Source organism: Meleagris gallopavo, chromosome 1 (assembly GCF_000146605.3).
Source record: "Meleagris gallopavo isolate NT-WF06-2002-E0010 breed Aviagen turkey brand Nicholas breeding stock chromosome 1, Turkey_5.1, whole genome shotgun sequence".
Taxonomy (NCBI): Eukaryota; Metazoa; Chordata; class Aves; order Galliformes; family Phasianidae; genus Meleagris; species Meleagris gallopavo.
The window spans coordinates 7,504,410-7,522,670 of NC_015011.2; the positions used below are offsets into that span (position 1 = coordinate 7,504,410).

General features: G+C 45.6%; 1 protein-coding gene across 3 annotated transcripts in view; it reads left to right on the forward strand.

Moving 5' to 3' along the window:
• FRMD4A (FERM domain containing 4A) overlaps nucleotides 1–18,261 on the forward strand; it is a 201,057-nt gene that overhangs the window by 68,342 nt on the left and 114,454 nt on the right. For all 3 annotated transcript variants that reach the window (XM_010716844.3, XM_010716644.3, XM_010716904.3), the window contains exon 2: nucleotides 8,569–8,634. In XM_010716844.3, coding sequence (XP_010715146.1) covers nucleotides 8,569–8,634 — 66 coding nt within the window. The remainder of the gene's footprint in view (nucleotides 1–8,568; nucleotides 8,635–18,261) is intronic.

Consider the following 18,261-nt stretch of genomic DNA (forward strand, 5'->3'; position numbering starts at 1 on the left):
AAAAAAAGCCGACATTTTTATATATATTTACAAGGAATTAAAAGTCAAATGTAGGATAGATTAACAGACATCTTAACATCTTTAGAAATATAGTAATTATCAATTGCTGTGTATTTTAGTACTGCATGGTATCATCATGCTGATGACTCGTGGGTTTTGCTACAGTTCAGAGTCAGGAGTGAATTGGAAAGTGACCAGGAATCCCCAAAGAGACATTGATGTGACTTGTAAAAGGAGTTCACTATTGGTAAAGGAGAGTCCTAGCAGCTAATTTAGATCCTTTTCCCTTAGACCATACTACTATGTGTACAGAAGCATAGCAGAAACTCTTCCAGTATATACTGTGCACATATGGGATGAAACGACAGTCAATACCTTAAAGTGCTTCTTATCTAGAGAATAAATTTAGCCTAGGAGGGAAAAAAAATTTCTACAGAGAAGGTGATGGTGAGGCATTGGAATGGGCTAACCAGAGACATGGTAGAGTCCCCATCCCTGGAGGTATTTAAGTGATGAGTGGATGTGGCATTAATGGACATGGTTTAGTGATGAGACTGTTTAGTTCAGGTTGGTGACTGGCCTTGATCATCTTCAAGGTCTTTTCCAACGTAGATGATTCTATGATTCAATGAATAAAGATGTTCTTTGCACAGCTTGGCGGAGCTGAGTTAGCTCAGGAGAAATTTGCACACAGGTCAAGCTATCTGAGGTTTTAACTGGGAAGTTTACAGCAGGGGAGATTTTCTAACTGTCATGTCATGTTAACATAGGGATGAGGAGACTTTTTTGCTATAGATTTTGTAGTAGTGGCATTTTGATCCCCTTTTGCAGCCTTTGGGCATTACTTTGGAGTAGGGACGGATAGTACATCCTACAGTCAGTTCAGTGAGATGAGGCCATGGACTGCCTGAGCTGCATGCCTGTCACTTCCCATGGGATGTGACCCTTGGGTTGCAATGCTGTCATGCGGACCGATGTGTTTCTCCTTGAGTAAAGATGCACACTGATGCTCAGTGCAAACAGCATCCATATGACTCATTTAGAACTTGCTTGTACAAAAGAACTTTAAGAGCTCTAGCATTTTCTTCATCTAAAAGCCCTGGTCCAAAGCAAGCATCCATGTTGAACTGCTGTTCCAATTGACCATTTGAGATAAGGTTTCTCAATATCAAGACAGGAGTGGAACAGTTTTCCTGAGTACCAGATGGGTTACAAGTCTTTCAGGTATCAGACATTTGTAGCCAGTGAATCCTCTAGTCTGAAACCAGTGCCATCTCCCTGAGGTCGGTGGGAGCTCCAGAGCTCAGAGGATGCTCTGCCGAACTCTCTTAGATTTGGCTCCTGCCTTGTAGACGGTGAGGATCTTGCTTGGAAGGATATATTTTTAAGCTGCCAACTGTTTTTCTTGCCAAGAAAGGGAACAGCAAGAGTTATGTGGGAGAACGAGTCAAACATGGTAAGAAGTATGCACTGGGAAAGCCCTCTTCTGCATTAGCATCGGAAGGCAGAGTGGGTTCACGATGGCCTGGTTTCCTTCCATTTGAGAAGATTGAGATCTGTATTATTTTAAGAAAGAAAACAATACGTGACATAAACCAGCACAACCTGCACTCTAGTGAGGAAGCCATCCCGTCCAGGAAAGGGCTTTCTTATCTCAGGATATAGCTGAGAGTAGAGCTCCGCGGCCAGCCGCTCTCAGAGCGGTGATTTAGGCATCTGTTGGGTAATGCCCTGCTTGGTTTGAAATGCAGCGTTGGAAGTACATTTAATTCTAACTCCACGGCTCATGCACTGAGTGTTTGGAGGTTAAGAAGCGGCATTCCCGGCTTTAAAGTTCGCCTGAGAGTTATTGCTTGATGTTGTAAATGGACTTAAGGACCGTAGGAGACGGTTTTTCATTTCAGCCCTGATACAGTAAGCCACTTAAACACTTGCTTATGTCACGCTGAAATAAAAGGGATTTATGTGCATGGCTGTGTGCTTTGCTGAATCAGAACATTTTTGCTGATGGCTGTTTGCAGACAACATGAGAAACAACCTGTGCAGATTTCTCTGGGGGAATCTCGGGGCTGGGAAACACTGCCTGGAGCCTTCAGGAAGTATGGAGCCCCTAGGCAAGCCAGGAACTCTTTTGTCAGCTCTCAGGACAAAACAGGGAAGTCACCAGGTCACCCAGCCTACAGCTCTCCTTAGTACTCATCTGGTTGCTCTCCTGCAGTGCTCACAGAGCAGTTGGGTCACACCAAGCACATCCCAATGTACACACCTTCCCTTCTGCTCCAGGAAGACTTGGCTCTGTGAATCTATGATTCTGTGACTTGATGATTCTATGATGTTATGATTCTTCATTCCCTACTCGGTGGGATATGGACATGGATTATTCAAGGGATAGGACAAAATGTTGGAGGAAATCCAGAAGACTTGCATTTGATATATTCCCCTGGTGCTACAGATCTTATGGGAGATGCAGCATTGTCACTGGCATGTATTTTCTGGCTTTCATCTAGCTATTTATCATATGTGTATTTCACACAAATACAATACATGTGTATTTGTACCAGGGAGACCCACCCTTCTTTAGTAGCCAGAGTCTGGTTATACATCACCAATCACCCTGCTACTCCTCATCATGTCAGCACCATCCACATCTACAAAATCTCTCCCAAGCCTAAGCTTTCTGCTCCAGAGATCTGTTTGCCACCAAGTTGCTCCTATGTGGTTGAAAATCTGACATTTTATTTCTCGTATAGAAATGCCATGGAAATGCTGCTTGGGTTTGGAACACAAGTCTTATGGGGAGTGGCTGAGGGAACTGGGATTGTTCAGTCTGGAGAAGTGGAGGCTCAGGGAAGACCTTATTGCTCTCTACAACTGCCTGAAAGGAGATTGTAGTGATCTGGAGGTCAGCCTCTTCTCCCAGGTAACAGTTATAGGACAAGAGATAACGACCTAAAGTTGTGCCAGGGGAGGTTGGATAAGAGGAAAAAATTATTCTCCAAAAGAGTGGTTGAAACAGGCTGCTCACGTAGGTGGTGGAGTCACAGTCTCTGGAGGCATTTAAGAAATGTGTAGATGTGGCACTGAGGGGCATGATTAATGGGCCATGATGGGGATGGGTTGATGGTTGGACTGGATGATCTTAGAGGTCTTTCCCAACCTTAATGATTTGAACAGATGGCAAATGTCCAAGGGTATGATTAGGATCTCCTTTCTAGGAAAAAAATCTGGTTTACAACTGACCTGTCCTGTTCCAGAACACCACGTAGCCCTTTCAATAGGAAATCATCACCAATTAATCAATTTGAATGGCAGAAGTGTTGTCTGTTGGGTTTCTATCCACTGTAGCGAGAAGCACTTGTACTTCTGTGTTGTCTTATTTTAGGATGTTGCCTTTGCCATAAATCTTCTGCCAAAATAAAATCACTCTTCTCCCTCTTCAAACAATAATTTACAGACCAGACATCCCACTTTTGGTTTAGGATGGACTCGTGGAAATAAGTGGTAGAAATGAGGACCAGATCCAGACTGCATGGCAGTCTCTCTGCCTGGAGTTTCTCCTGTCTTTCTCCCCACTCTCAGAGCTTCGAGTCAGTGAGGTTCAGGTGGAAATAAGCCTGCAGCTTTATTGTCCTATCTAATAAAGGGAAGAGCAGGGAAATGAGTGTGCAGGAGGGTTTTAGACCTGGAAAGCAAGCAGCGTGGAAAGGAGTAAGAAGTGGTCAAGTGGGAGCAGGGTGTTTAATCTAATGCTTTATTTTAATCAGCGGGCTGTCATCTCTCTCTATCTCCTTTCATCGGGTCTGTCCAAACGGCAGGCAGAGTGACACCGATTTTTGTGTGCTCAGCACTGTAATTGCCTCCTATACATGCAGTGAGCGTTTAGGAAATTTTCTGCCTTCAATTATAATTTCTGATTTGAGTCATGGAAGAATACACCGTATCCTCTTTATTTCTGTAGTCACCGGCTAATGAAACGTGCCACGAGTATTTATAGAACTGCCATTGTAAATAGCATTTGCATTTGGTGCCTTGGAGTTATTTAGTGTGACAGTGCCTTCACCAAGAGGATTTTTTCATTTTGAAAGGGAAAGGTTCCCTTTGGAGTCATTCCTTCCTGCTGCCTTTGCTGTTTGCAGTGGATGCAGCAGTTCTGTGGACAGTTGCAGATAATTTAGTGACAAGATGACACACACACGGGGACTAGCAGAGTGCAATGCAGCAACCGACTGAGATGCCACAGACAGTTTATAGAACACTGGAAACCTATGTTTGGAGTTACAGCAAAGATGAATAGAGAGGAGGGAAGTCGGCAGAGTGGTTCGTGCAGCAGTGCAAAACAGCTGCCAGATGGTCTTTCTTAGGAAAATCATCATGTAAATATTTGAGTAGGAGCCTCCAAACGATATTTAAAGTCTGTTGCTTGTGACAAAGGTAACTAAACCTTCTTTTCCTCGAGAAAAGCAGCCAAGATACAGAAGATCCCACAAGTAGCCAGGAGAGATACTTGCTTTCTTTAGCATGATCAAGTGCATACATCAAAACTTGTCACTGACATCTCTCAAAGTGTCTTGCAAAGGAGGGCAGAATCATTCTTCCCATCTTCCAGGTGCAGAACTGTAGAATCACTGATGTTGGAAAAGATCACAAAGATGATGTAGTCCAACCATCAGCGCACCATGCCCACGTCCGTAACCACGTCTCTCAGTGCCACATCTACATGTTTCCTGAACACCTCCAGGGATGGTGACTCCCCCACCTCCCTGGACAGCCTGTGCCAATGCCTCACCACTCTTCTCAGAAAATTTTTTTTCCTAATATCCAATCTGAACCACCTCTGGCACTTATCTCTTACCCACTTAAGGCCATTATCTCTTGTCCTTTGGCTGTTGCTGGGAGAAGAGGCCGACCACCACCTATCTACAACTTCCTTTCTGGGAGCTGTAGAAAGCAATAAGGTCTTCTCCATAAAATCAGGGTGCAGGTAAAGCATGATGCCCTGTATGTGGTCAGCTCTCCTGAGCATCCACCACCTCATCTGTACAAATGGATTTCTTCAGATTTTTATATGCCTCACAAGCACCATCTGTGTCTGTATGGTGTGGAGATGCGTTATCCTCAGCTTTCTAAAAGTGCTCATGTTCAGCTCTTCAAACACTCTGAGATCATACTGCATGTACAGGCACTAGAAGAAGTGACAGGTTTCAGAATGTGACGTACTGAGCTGTTTCAGAAAACAAACAAAAAAACTGTTGTATGTTTTGCTGCATAATTCCCATCTGAATTCGCGATCAGCTTGGGCCACAAAATGCATCTGGCCCCTCTTCACATATGAAGAATACTGCTCTCTGCCATATGGGTAAAATGTTAGCACTGAGTTTGTAGCACAGCCCCAACGCTTTGCACTTGCTGGGAAGTGTCAGAGGTACAGAGAGTAAATGACGCTACAGCCTGAACCACATGTTGGAGAGTTGTCTGAGTTCAGCACTAGGGCATGGCTTCACGTATGGAAAGTCCAAGTGTAGGATGAAGCTGGATCAGCTGTCCTGCCCAGTATGCATCTCTTTGGTTTGAGCATCATGGATATCAGGACTGTCAGGAGGTATTAGACACATGAATTTTTACTTCCTGAAGTTAGAGTAAATGGCTCCTAACCTCCAGAGGGCAAGTAGGGGCCTGTGCTGATGATACAGGAAACTAAGTCACTGAAGTCACAGTGAAAACTGGGACATGATTAGGAGCAAACTTCTCCACTTCCCTTCACATCAAGTGTCCTTCTCTACTATCAACAGCTCTGTCCAACAACTGATTCTTCTATGCTGAGATTTTACTTTTCTATGTTGAGGGGAAACCCCTGCCTTTGTGCCTCATAGCTTTCAGCTTCCCCCATCTTTCTCAGGGTAACAATTTCAGACATGGAGAACCACAGTTCTCTCCTCGCGGAGTTCCATTATCCAAATTCTGGTGTTGCTCAGCCCATCTTTAGTGACCTCCTGGTCCCACAGTCCCATCCACAGGGCTCTGGTTTTGGCTTTCTTTCTTGTTACACAGAGAAGCAGAAGGGATTCCTTGCCTTGTTCCTCAGTCTCTCACTGCTGTGCAACAGATACCACAGAGAAGTGAAACTGCAAAGCATCAGAAGCACCATCCTCCACATGGATGGCCTGTACCAAAACAGTTCCTTCTTGCTATGCTGTAAAACATTCCACTTTGACAATCTAGCAGAGTTTGTATTGCTCTGATGAAGGTAAAAAGCATGTAGTGTGGGATACAAATGCCTGGCAGAATAATAAAGTAGAGAGGAGGGGGGAAAGGGGTTGGGGTCAGTAGCCTGTAACACAAGCCTTCAAACCACTAAAAGGCACAGCAACAAAGTGACACTAAAGAATTAAAGTAGTATGCTCATGTGTTGCACGATCAAACTATAAAAATTACCATGGTCTTTGAGAGCCACCAAGGATTTCCTGATGGACAGAGGTGCTGGGGTGAGCTGATGTGAAAGTAGCATGATTTCTCTAGCTTCACTCTTCTTTCCTCCCCCCATTTCTGTGAGTGATGCTCACAAATTTGCAATTTGTTGATCATCTGTGCTGCATTTCAGACTTTCACTACATTTGGATACTGCCAGCTACCAGCTGTTCACATTTGGGATTTATGTAAGCAGCAGGAGCACTGAGAGGAGATTTTCCAACTCTGGGTTGGGAAAGCGTGGAATGTCCTTTTCTGAAATACTAAACATCACCTTTCCTTCTTGCTTCTTTTACATTCTTTTTTTTTCTCATTTCACTTTGTATAACTGATCGGGTGCTACCTGCTAATGCTGGACTGTGCTCCTATTCCTACCATCACGTGTCACTACCATGAGAAAGTCACTGCTTTCTTTCTTGCCTTGAGTAAACCTGTGTTAAAACTTCAGTATTGATGCACACTCCCTGTCTTGGGGATGACGCAGATATCTGACAGCAAGGGCATGAGAGAGAGATGGAAGCAGAGTGCTCTCAGTTTTGTCCACAGTGCTGCTTGGTGGAAGCCCAGCATGGCTTGTGGTTCCCTGCAGCCACATGAGCGGGACTTAAACAACCACACTGAATGCTGCTTAATACACAGTTTACACAGAAAATCTCTTAGCAAATAATATACCTTATGAGAAGAGGTATTTACCACATCTGAATTTTTGCTACAGGGGAGAGGCCGGGGGCCTGGACAAGGACTGATCTGTCCTGACTCCAGGAGGTGGGGAGGTGGACATGGGACAGAAGAGGTAAAGAGGACGGGAGCATCTAGGAGAGTCAACCAGCAGCATGAGAAGATAGTGCTGGAGATGGGATTGTTTGACTGGAGAAGAGGAGGCTCAGGGGAGACCTTATCACCCTCTACAACTGCCTGAAAGAGGTTGTGGTAAGGGGGAAACAGTGTCTTCTCTGAGGTAACCACAATAGGATGAGACAGAATGGCCTCAAGTTGCACCAGGGGAGGTTCAGATTTGATATTAGGAAAAGCTTCCACTCCAAAACAGTGGTTGGACACTAGAACAGGATGCCTAGTGAGGTGGTGGAGTCACTGTTCCTGGAGGTGTTCAAGAAACATGGTACTGAGGGACATGGTTTAGTGGGCAATATTGGTGGTAGGTGGACTGTTGGGTGATCCTGGTGGTCTTTTCCAACCTTAGTAAATGTATGATTCTATGGCTGAGGATGAAGACCTTGTGCCATGGCCATGACTGCCTAGGCTATGCATGCTTCAGAGTGTCCCCTCAACTCTCCCAACACTCAGGATGTCCCTTGGATGAAGTGTAGTGGGTTACCAAGAGGCTGAGCAGCACAGCAGGGCCAAGGCATGTGTGACTGCCTTGTGGCTGCCTGAACGCTGCCCAAATCATGCCGAGGAAGAGATTTCCTAGAGTGAAAGAGGCTTAGTCTGCTCTTATCCCATTAGTGGGATTGTGTGTGTATGTGAGGGCTTTAGGGGCAGAGCCTGGATCCATGGCTGTGCAAAGCAAAGTTGTTCCTCTTCACAAGAGCTGAGAAAGGCTGACTGTAGAGGAGTTCCCTCAGGCAATAGCTCATTTACTTCTTACTACCTCAATCCACAGTACGTTGGAAGAAGCAACACATAAAACTGTAATTGATGTTGTCATATGTGTTAAGAGTTGGAATAAATCATACTGATACGGAAGCAACGGTGAACCAATATAATAATTAAAAACATAAAGCTGTTAAAGGGCATCTAAAGGAAGACTACAAAGATGGGGATGGGTCTGGAGGGCAAGATGTGTGAGGAGCAGCTGAGGTCCCTGGGTTTGCTCAGTCCAGAGCAGAGGAGCTGAGGGTAGGCCTCATGGCGGCTGCAGCTCCTCACAGGGAGCGGAGGGCAGCGCTGAGCTCTGCTCTCTGTGACAGCGACAGGGCCTGAGGGAACGGCATGGAGCTGTACCAGGGGAGGGGCAGGGGGTGTTTGGGAAAGGGTCTGCACCAGAGGGCGGTGGGCATGGAACAGCCCGTTGAGCGGTCACACAGCATGCCAAGATAGAAAGCCACACGCCCTGAGTCACGTGTCTCTTCTCTCCTGCAGATGACCGAGGGCCGCAGATGCCAAGTGCACCTCCTTGATGACAGGAAGCTGGAGCTCCTCGTCCAGGTAGGAACTGCATGTTTCTCCATCTCCAGATAGTCCAGGATAAAAAGGGAGAGGAAAAGGTTTTCATTTGGTTTTCTCAGCAACTTCTTGCTGAGATTGCATGCAGAGCTGTATTTGTACCAGGGATAACATGCTTGTGGGAAGGGCTTTGTGCTAACAGTCCCAGTCCCCACTGGTAGAACAGAAAAGCAGGTCAGGTCATTTTTGATGCTGTTACTATATCATTTAATGGAGAAATATATTACATTTTCTTACAATACCCCCAGCATGGGTTTCCATCGCATTACTTGCCACTAAACTTGGTGTATGATGCTCAGGATGCAGTGCTGGTGCCATGGGCAGACATCACCGGAGATACTTCAGAGGCTAAAAATCAAACACAAATATGCATTAAAATATGTCTGTAAATTATCCTCCTATTTAAAAAAGCAACAATAATAGAGAATGAAGAAGAATGAGATTCTGGTGCTGGCCATGGGCTCGTGAATGTTGCCACATTCTGAACCTTCCTGACAATTTTGGCTCACTCCTCAGAGGTCACCAACAGGTTAACAGCAAGAATGAGAAGAATGCCTTTCCTTTTTGCGAATGCTGCTGGGCAGCCCCAGAAGCAGGAAATGAAACTTCCCATGGCTGCAGAACCACGACGCAGCTGATAGCTGGGGGAGCATGATCCCACCCAGGGAAATCTGAACAGGGATAGCAGGAGGTGCCATGAATCGCCGGAAGCATGTTCAGCCCCACTGCTGGAAAGTTGCTTAAAAACATCATTAACAAGATGCTAAGGGTGGTGAGGTCCTGAGTCCTTAGTCACTGAAAAGATGGAATCCCACAGCTCCCTGAGACATGTGGTATGCACTGGGCTGTGCGGTCAGAGTGCACCCAGGTGCAAGCCATGAGCCATGGGCTGGAAGGGGAATAGCTCAATAATTAATTATAACTCATTAGTTAGACTGAAATGTCATACCCATGGCATCCTCTGTGTCCTCAGAACAGGATAGACATGGACCTGTTAGACTGCATTTAGAGGAGGGCCAAAAAATGATCCAAGGGATGTAACACCTTCCCCAACAGGACAGGCTGAGAGAGCTGGAGGTGTTCTGCTTGGAGAAGAGAAGGCTCCAGGGAGATCTGAGAGCGGCCTTTCAGTATCTAAAAGGGAGCTATAGGAAAGAAGGGGACAGACTCTTTAGCAGGGTCTGTGATAACAGAACAATGGAAATGAAAAAATCGTTTCATTGAGGATGGTGAGGCACTGGCACAGGTTGCCCAGAGATGTGGTTGTTGCCCCATCCCTGGAGACTTTCAAGGCCAGGCTGGATCAGACCCTGGGCAACCCGATCTAGCTGTGGTGCCCCTGTTCATTGCAGAGGAGTTGGACTAGATGACTTTCAGAGGTCCCTTCCAATTCAAAGGATTCTATGATTCTGTGGTGCCAGATTCTGCACAATGAGCATTCCTGCACAAGCTTTCACCCACCTCACTGAGGCTTGGCAGATAGCTCAGGGGTTTCTGTCCGACTTTGTATTGCATCCAGAGGCACAGCCATAAGCACATCCATTGCAAGGATGTGGCACTTGGCTTCCTGTTTCATGGAGATGCCTCTGAAGTTTTTCTTAATTGCATGAGAACAATTGCTTTTTGGAGTATGGCTTTGCTAAAGCATTGTTTGCAATACCAATAATAATGGCTTAGGTTGGAAGGGACCTTAAAGATCACCCAGCTCCAACACCCTGCCATGGGCTCAGTTCCCCCACCAGCTCAGGCTGCCCAGGGCCCCATCCAGCCTGGCCTTGAGCACTTCCAGAGATGGGGTACCCACAGCTTCTCTGGGTAGCAGTGTTAGTGCCTCATTGCCCTCTGAATACATCGCAGGAATCTATACAAGCTACACTGCCCAATTTCTTGTTTGGGGCTATTCTCAATAGCACTGTGCATACAGGAAAGCACACAAATAGCTGCACTGGTGGTGAGAGTGGAGGAGGCTGGGTTGGGAAACACTGGAACTGCTCATGTGATGTATTTTTTTAAGCATTTGATCACACCTTCAGTGGGAATTTCTAGTGATCAATATAGGACATGAATTGCTCTGTAAATCACACTAACTAGTCTGCAAGTGACCCATGGCTGAATTTTATTTGCGCAATAAATCTTTTTTGCTACTCTCAAGTAATGTATGAATGAGGAAAGCCAGGAGGTGTGAGTGTGAAAAATTCACGTCCAGAAAATGCAGTCACCTCTGCTGCACACAGCTTGACCCAGCTCTGAACAGTGCCCTGCTATGTGTGCACAGGATTGCCCACTGAGGCATCTTAGGTGCTTTTCTGGATAAATGCTGTTAGAGCAAAGGCAGCTCACAGATATAGCAAATACAGCACTCTGGAGTAGAGCAGACTGCAGAGGAAGAGGATGTTTGGATTCATGTCTCCAATACTGATATTCTTTGCAAATATGGGCAAAACACTGGTGTTCCTGCAAAGCTGCCAGCTTTGAGGTGGTCATAGGATGCTTCATGCCAGGCAGCAGCACAGAGTGGGAAGTATTCAGCCATGAGAATGATGTGCTCTTTGCCAAGGAAAATCTCACCAGCTGATCTGTTCGGCTCAGAACTGCTGCTGAGATTGGAGATAAAAGTTTTGTAAGGTCTGAGCACCTTTGCTTTGGTTATCAACTTATCTTGTAGCTGTAAATATAATCTTCATCCAACTCAGAACTTCTGGCTGCCACTTCAAAGCTGTGTTTATCCATGGATATCTCACCACAGGCTAATGAGGGATGATCTCTTGGCTTATGCCATGGAAGAGATTCTTCCATCACTGTGTTGGACCTTAGCAATCTGTGTTGGCTTGCATTGCTCGTGAGAAGAACTCTCAAATTCCCATGCAAAACGTGTCCCTTCCAACCAACCTCAACCTTTCCTGGAAGCTTTTCCAAAGCAAATTTCATGCTGTGTGGCATGTTTGAGGGAGACTGCTGGGAATCAGTTGAACTGATCTCTTCACCGTGGTTGAGATTAAAATTGCATCCTTACCTGGTTTGGGCTTTATGTAGCCTTGCAGCACTTGTATGTGATCTCACATGCTCTAGTTACAGGAAGGTTGCAGATCCTGCTGCATGAATGGGATGCATTTCGGGATGACAAAAAACAGCAGAAGGAGCTGGGTCTGATGGAATGAGGGAGATGGGTACAGCTCCCTTGAAGGGATGCGGGAGGGCTCTTGGAGCATCTTGAAACTGCTTCGGCCACTGGCTCCAGGGAGCTGAAATGATTTCCTCTGCTGCTGCCTGAGGGCTGCTGGGTAAAAACAGATGCATCTGGGAACAATCAGCATGTTTGCACAGAGCAGTGCATTAAGCAAATATACTCCTTTTTGCCTGCGAATTAGCTGCGATCAGACTCAGGGGGTTATGAATACAACTCTTGAAACATATGACTGGATGGTTAACAAGGACCATACCTCAGTCTGCAGGAGGATGGCAAGTGGTAAATGATCCTGCGGTTGCTCGCAGGAGTCGGCCTTGGCTCCGTTTGACAGCTCCTCCAGACCACACTGAAACGTTTCAACACCACAGATCCTCTTCCCAAACTACAAAGAGCTGGGAGGCTGGCCACACAGACGCTTCTGGTGGGACCCCCTCAGGCACATCTGTTTTATTTGCATTGCAGAGCCCCAAAAGTCAGCTTCTGACTCAAAGGCAGCATTTATAAGCCCTGCTGCAAATGCTTGGGTGATGGCACATAGCACAAGAGCTTTGAGTTACCTCCACCAGTGAAGTCATCCTTGCTTTAGGCAATCAAGTGGTCTGGACTACAGCTTTTTTCCCCCAAGATGGGTGGCTGCAGAGCGGTAGAGCAGCAGCTCAGGAAAGGCACAGACACAGGCTTGGAGGATAAAGGAAAGCCCTCTCCAATGCGTTTTGTGAGATAAATGCCAAAATTCAGAAGGTTTAATCATAAACTCAACAGAGGAGAATCATATGGAAATCTCTTCCTGAGGGTCTGAAACTCAAAGCCTGTTTGACTTAGGATTATGAAGAGTTGCATTTGGTATGTGTTTCATTTGATAAATGTCTGTTGATGATGTGTTGTGTGTGGCAAGTTTACATAAGACTTTTTTGACAGCATTTTCTTTGTGAGCAGGAGCAGAGCGTTGCTCTTCAGATCTTTGTATAGGCAGTTCTTTTCCTATTGCTGTTTGATGCATCTTTAGATCCTTACGCAAGAGATTTTTTTAGAAAGTTTTGGCTTTATCCAGCTAATCCTTTTCAGCAAGCAAGTCCTCTTCCCTACTCCTAGAAAATGGATTTTCTCACATCCCCTGCTCTCAGCTTTGCTATCCATTATATTATTTTCATGTGGTTGTGGATCATTTGTCTGCTGCACGGGGCAGGCTTGCACTGCTTTATTTAAAGAGTTTTGCATAATTGGCTCTTCATTCCTTTTCATCTTGATTTTTGTAAACATGGATTTTTCCGTGCTGGCCGAGTCCCACATCCTCACCACGTCTGCGCTGGCTGCTGGTACATTATCCATTTGCAGCTCCAGCCATCGGCATCCAAAAGTGCTAAGCCTCCTAATTCTTTCTCTCTGGAAGAGTTATTGCAGGAACAGAACTTGTTCATGGCTTGGAGCAGAGCTGTCTGTGGGGTCTGAAATTTGATCAGAGGAAATATTGTGAGTTTGATTTTTCCCTAAGAGCACTGAGCTCAAATTGGAAGAGCCAAGGATAGGGATGTGGAAGTTATCACCACGCTAGTCCATGGGTGTTTGGGTGGACAATCCACATGAAAGTCCATATTATCACTTCTTAAGTCATTATTAAGCTTGGAGTAAGCTTCCAAGTTTGGAGATGCTTCCAAGTCAGACCAAAAGCCAGTGAGTGGTGACAGCAGTGTGGGAGTTCTGGAGGAGATGCTCAGGTCAGAGCACACCAGGGACCTTTGCCCCTCCACACTCAGCCTCATTCTCAGTCTTGGGGAATTATACAGCACCTTTTGAGAGCAATGACTCCACTGATAATGGTAATAAAGAGGAATAAAATGTTCTCATCCCCTCCCAAAATGCTGTTGGAGTTTTTGCAATATTTTCAGTATTAGTCATGGTCAGAAGATTGCAATCAGCTGGGGCTTACTGGTGTTTTCTTGCTGCCTCACTTTTGCACATCAATAAGTAGGATAGCTACCTGGGTTGGCAAGGTAGAAAGATTGCAGAGGTTCCCCTTCAGGTGGTGTTGAGGATGGCACCTACTAGGAAAATGCACCTAATTTTGAGTACTGTATTTGTGTGAGTATTGCAGTGATGTGTCCCAGCTTCATAGCAAGAAAAACAAGCACCAGGATGGGATGAATCCCGTTGGGATGCCACAAAGATTGCAGAAGAGGGGCTCTAGCCCTGCTCCACTGCCAAAACTGGCTCTAGGCAGGGCTGTGGGGGCTGGCCTCTCCTTAAAAGCATCATCACCCAATGCAGAAATGTAGCCACACAGCCCTGACCGTAAATGGAGACGTTTGGGTGCCAGTCGTCAGGCAGGAGAGCCAGCAGCTCCCTGCAGTGCAGACAGGCTCTGCTCCAAAAGCACTTGTAACCATCACTGGAGCAGAAGGCAGCTCTGAGAGCGGGTGTGAGGGTGAGTATTACAGCCATTGCAGAAGGAATATACTGCTGGGGTTTCTTATAGGGCACGCCTATAGGGCATGGGGTGTGGGGACGGGCTGGCTCTCAGTGAAGGGAGGCTCCCTGCATCTTCCCACTCAGCCTCTACACTGCAACACAGCAGATAGAAAATATCCCTTCATCTTAGGGATGGCTTCATAGTGGTTCTCAGAGGTTCTGGAAGTCATGTGGTGGCCTGTCACTCCTTTGAAAGAAAAAATGTATGTTTTCTGCAGGGAAGGGAAATAACTGGAGAGCTGACTGAGCTTATATGGAGTTTTCCGCTGTGAATCTAGACAAATGCAGTCCTTTGCGCTGAGAAAATGTGCAAAAAATAAATCTGAGTCAAATTAAAGTTTGATCCAAAATTTGATCTAAATTCTGTAATTTTAAATTGATCAGAGCGAAAGCGATGCTCAGATCTGTGTTCCCAAACTGCAGCACTAGGACTCTGATATGTCTAATTTCAGAAACAAAAACTACAGCAAGAGCAAGAGTGTAGTTGAACAGTTTATGGAAAATTGCAAAGTAGATTTTTGACATCTTTGGCACTAGAAATTGTTGAGGTCTGCAGCTTTGGAACTTGAGAACCATCAACAAAACAAGAAATGCCCCCACTACATTCTGTCTCTCCTGATGGATGAACCACTTGAAGGCTCCATCTGGCCTTTCCCTGGCTCTTGAATCACCACTGGAGGAGTCTGATCATCTCTAGTCCAGTGAGAGCGATGGCAAATGGGGCAACTATCCTCCTGGCTTTGGTCACCATGGGATGGAGAGGGATGGAGGAAGGAGGCTGTTCTGCAAATAGGGAAATGGGAGTCAAGATTGGTGATTTGGGTCTGTGTTCTTGCTAAGTGAAGAATTGAGTTTTTTGACTGAAAAGTTGGCTGTTCATGAAAAACTAGCATTAGGAAAGTAGTTTTACTGTTGCTCTGAAGGGAACATAGTTCTTCTGGGAGTGTTATTGGCTTTTGTAGTCAGTTCATGTCCTGCAGACATGGCTTCAGCACAATATATAGATATTGCCTTTGACCAGGTAAATAAAATCATAGGTTCATAGAATCATTAGTTTGGAAAAGACCACTGAGATCATCTAGTCCAACCATCAACCCATCCCCATGATGCCCATTAACTCATATTCCCCAGTTCCACACCTATGCTTTTCTTGTACGCCTCTAGGGACAATGACTTCACCACTTCCCTAAGCATCCTGTTCCAACACATTACCAAACAGTTACATGAAAAATGGACTAAAAGATCTGGGTCTTTTAGCCTGAAAGCTGTGATTGTGTTGATCTTCTCTGCAAGCTCTGATAAACGCCCTCGGCAAGCATCCACCACTGTCATCCATGGTCTGCATAGCATTTGAGGTCTGTCTGGAGGGGCACAGCAGCTGCATGGGGGGACCAAGGAAACACTGACGGTTGATAGAGACATATGGTGCCTCCTCAGTATGAGGAACCAACCAGGAGCAGCAGACTGCCAGTGAGTAGAAGGCAGAACATTTCCTTGGATTTTAATCCCTTCTGGTTGGTAGCTTGGGGGTTCCATTTCTCAGCTTAGGCTCCAGCGAATACAGCAGCCTGTAGACATCCAGCTGGAGGGAGGAAAGTTTTCCTTGGAAATGGAAATGGAAGAGCATAGGAGTAGAAGAAATTTGATGCACGAAGGTAGGGAGCGAACAATTTGGCTTATGAGCCAAGAGGGATCTCAGGTAGGATGAAGGTGGCAAAGAAGATCTTCTCAAGGGGAAAGACTTTATGATAAAGCTTATTGGTCAGGACGTGAAATAAGCACTTCAAAAGGAAATTCTCAGCAGGGCTCAGAAACCTGGGTGTGGAAGAGCTTCTGCTATCCATCCTGGCTTGGCTCCAGCAAGGCCAATGTGGCTATGGAGACCCAGTCAAAAGTCTGAGGCCAGCAGATCTGAGATATGTTGAGAGTTCCACACTCCCCATGGGTAACCACATCATCTCAAGGTGGATGGAAATAATCCCAGTGTTATATGAACATCACTGAAAAGATGGCCCTGATGAAGAGAGCAACGCTGTAAGTTCAGACACTGGGAACGTAGTTCATGCTATGTGGTGAGGTTTAACAGAAGCAGGATTTGGAGAGGCACTGAAGGATGAGAAAGGCACAAAGCATCAGGGCATGGATCAGCAGTGAGCCCAGATGGACAGGGAGCATGGAGAGCCTCCAAGAGGATCTGTACATGCAGCAGAGGTCAATGGAATAAAGCAGCTCTAGAGAAAGGAAAGCTGCATATAGGAAAGGCAAGATTGGGAATTAATGAAACCCAGCAGGGATAGCTTGATTCCTCCAATTTTTTTCCTTGGCCACCTGCAGGTCTCTGGAAAGAGAATCGGCAAGATGGCACAAGTAGAGGCAGGAGGCAATGGCTGCCAGCAGCAAAGTGACCCTGAAGAATGAGTCAGATTCTGGCTCACCTTGCCAGTGGGGAAGGAGAAGGGCAGAAGGCATTCCATATCTTTAAGAGGTTAACTGGAGGGGATGGCACTTACCTGGCATAGTAATGCTGTGCATTCCCCACTTTCCAAGCTGCATGCTGGTTTCTAAACTGGTTATGTTCTTGGACATTAAAAGACTCCCATAAACAAGCCCTGCACATCTGTTAGGTGCCATGTCAGGAGCCTCAGGGAATGAAGTCCCTCAGAAAAGTGCTCACAGCCTCATAGGAAAATAAACAGGGAATGACAATCACACTCTTCCATGCAGTGAAATGTAGGTGTGATTTCCTAGGGCCTGCATAATCAATATCCCTATTATCAGCCTTCCAGAATAAATTGCATTTAAACTAAAACAGGCTGTGGAGCTATCCGTGAGCTGTCAGGAGGCAGATAAGCTGAAGACATATGTTTATTTATACTGCATGTGCTGAGAGCTGGATATTCTTTACAGCTGAACAAATATGGGTGAAAATATTCAGTGATTCTTCTTCCATTGTTCTGCTAAAAATTGTCAGATACCTTTAATTCTGAGCAATTATGGAGCCTTTCATGCTCACTGGAAGTGCTGATGACTGTCCCATTAAAGTATCCAGTGAAGGGAGAAAGCTCCTCCTGTTCTGATGAGTTAGCTCCATAAGTTTTACTTGTCCTGGTACCCTTCCACCGCGCACACAACCATACTGAAATTGCATAACCCACATCCAATGGTTCCATCACAGAGAAAAACTCTTACTTACAATTGCTTGGATGAAGTTCAGACATTCACTATTGTTTCTGCCCAGCTCAGCTGCTCCACGACTTCAGTGGAGCTATTGTTCATAACCTGCATATGCCTCACAGTGGCTGTGAAATATGTCATTGTTGCCCCAAAATGCTGCTCCAGCCATGGACAGAGCCATGTCACCCAACATTGCTCCATTCTCCCCTTGGGTGAGTGCAGGGCTTAGCCGCCAGGCATAAAGGTGTGAACAAAATGGGTTGAGCATCAAGGTGGTGGGCAGATCAGACCCTCTCCTGCTTCACTACTTCTTTCACATCCTTCTGGCAAGAGAAGTTAGTGAATTCAGGTAGGAAAATGCTAAATGTGGCACAAGACAAAAGATGCCTTCCAAGAGACTTCCACTCCAATGGGAATAGAAATAGAAAATTATTTCTGTATAGCACGGTCTGAGTGAACAGCTTTTGAAACTAATATTGTATGTAGTTGATGATTTCAGTTTATACTGAATATAGAAATGTGTAGCTCAGAAGAAAAAAAAGACACATGAGGTAAAATAGCAGATTTTCTTTCAAACCAAGGTAAAAAAATGTGCATTTCCATTTTCTAGCACTTTAAGATGGAACATTTCTCATTACTGCTGCCATTGGACTGTGTTGAACAAACATGAGGCTGACAGTGAATGAAGGATGCCAGGCTTGATTGTCTAAGCTTCATTACTCAGTTTACAGAAAATTCTTCCTTTTTCCTTCCCTTTCCTTCCCTTCCCTTCCCTTCCCTTC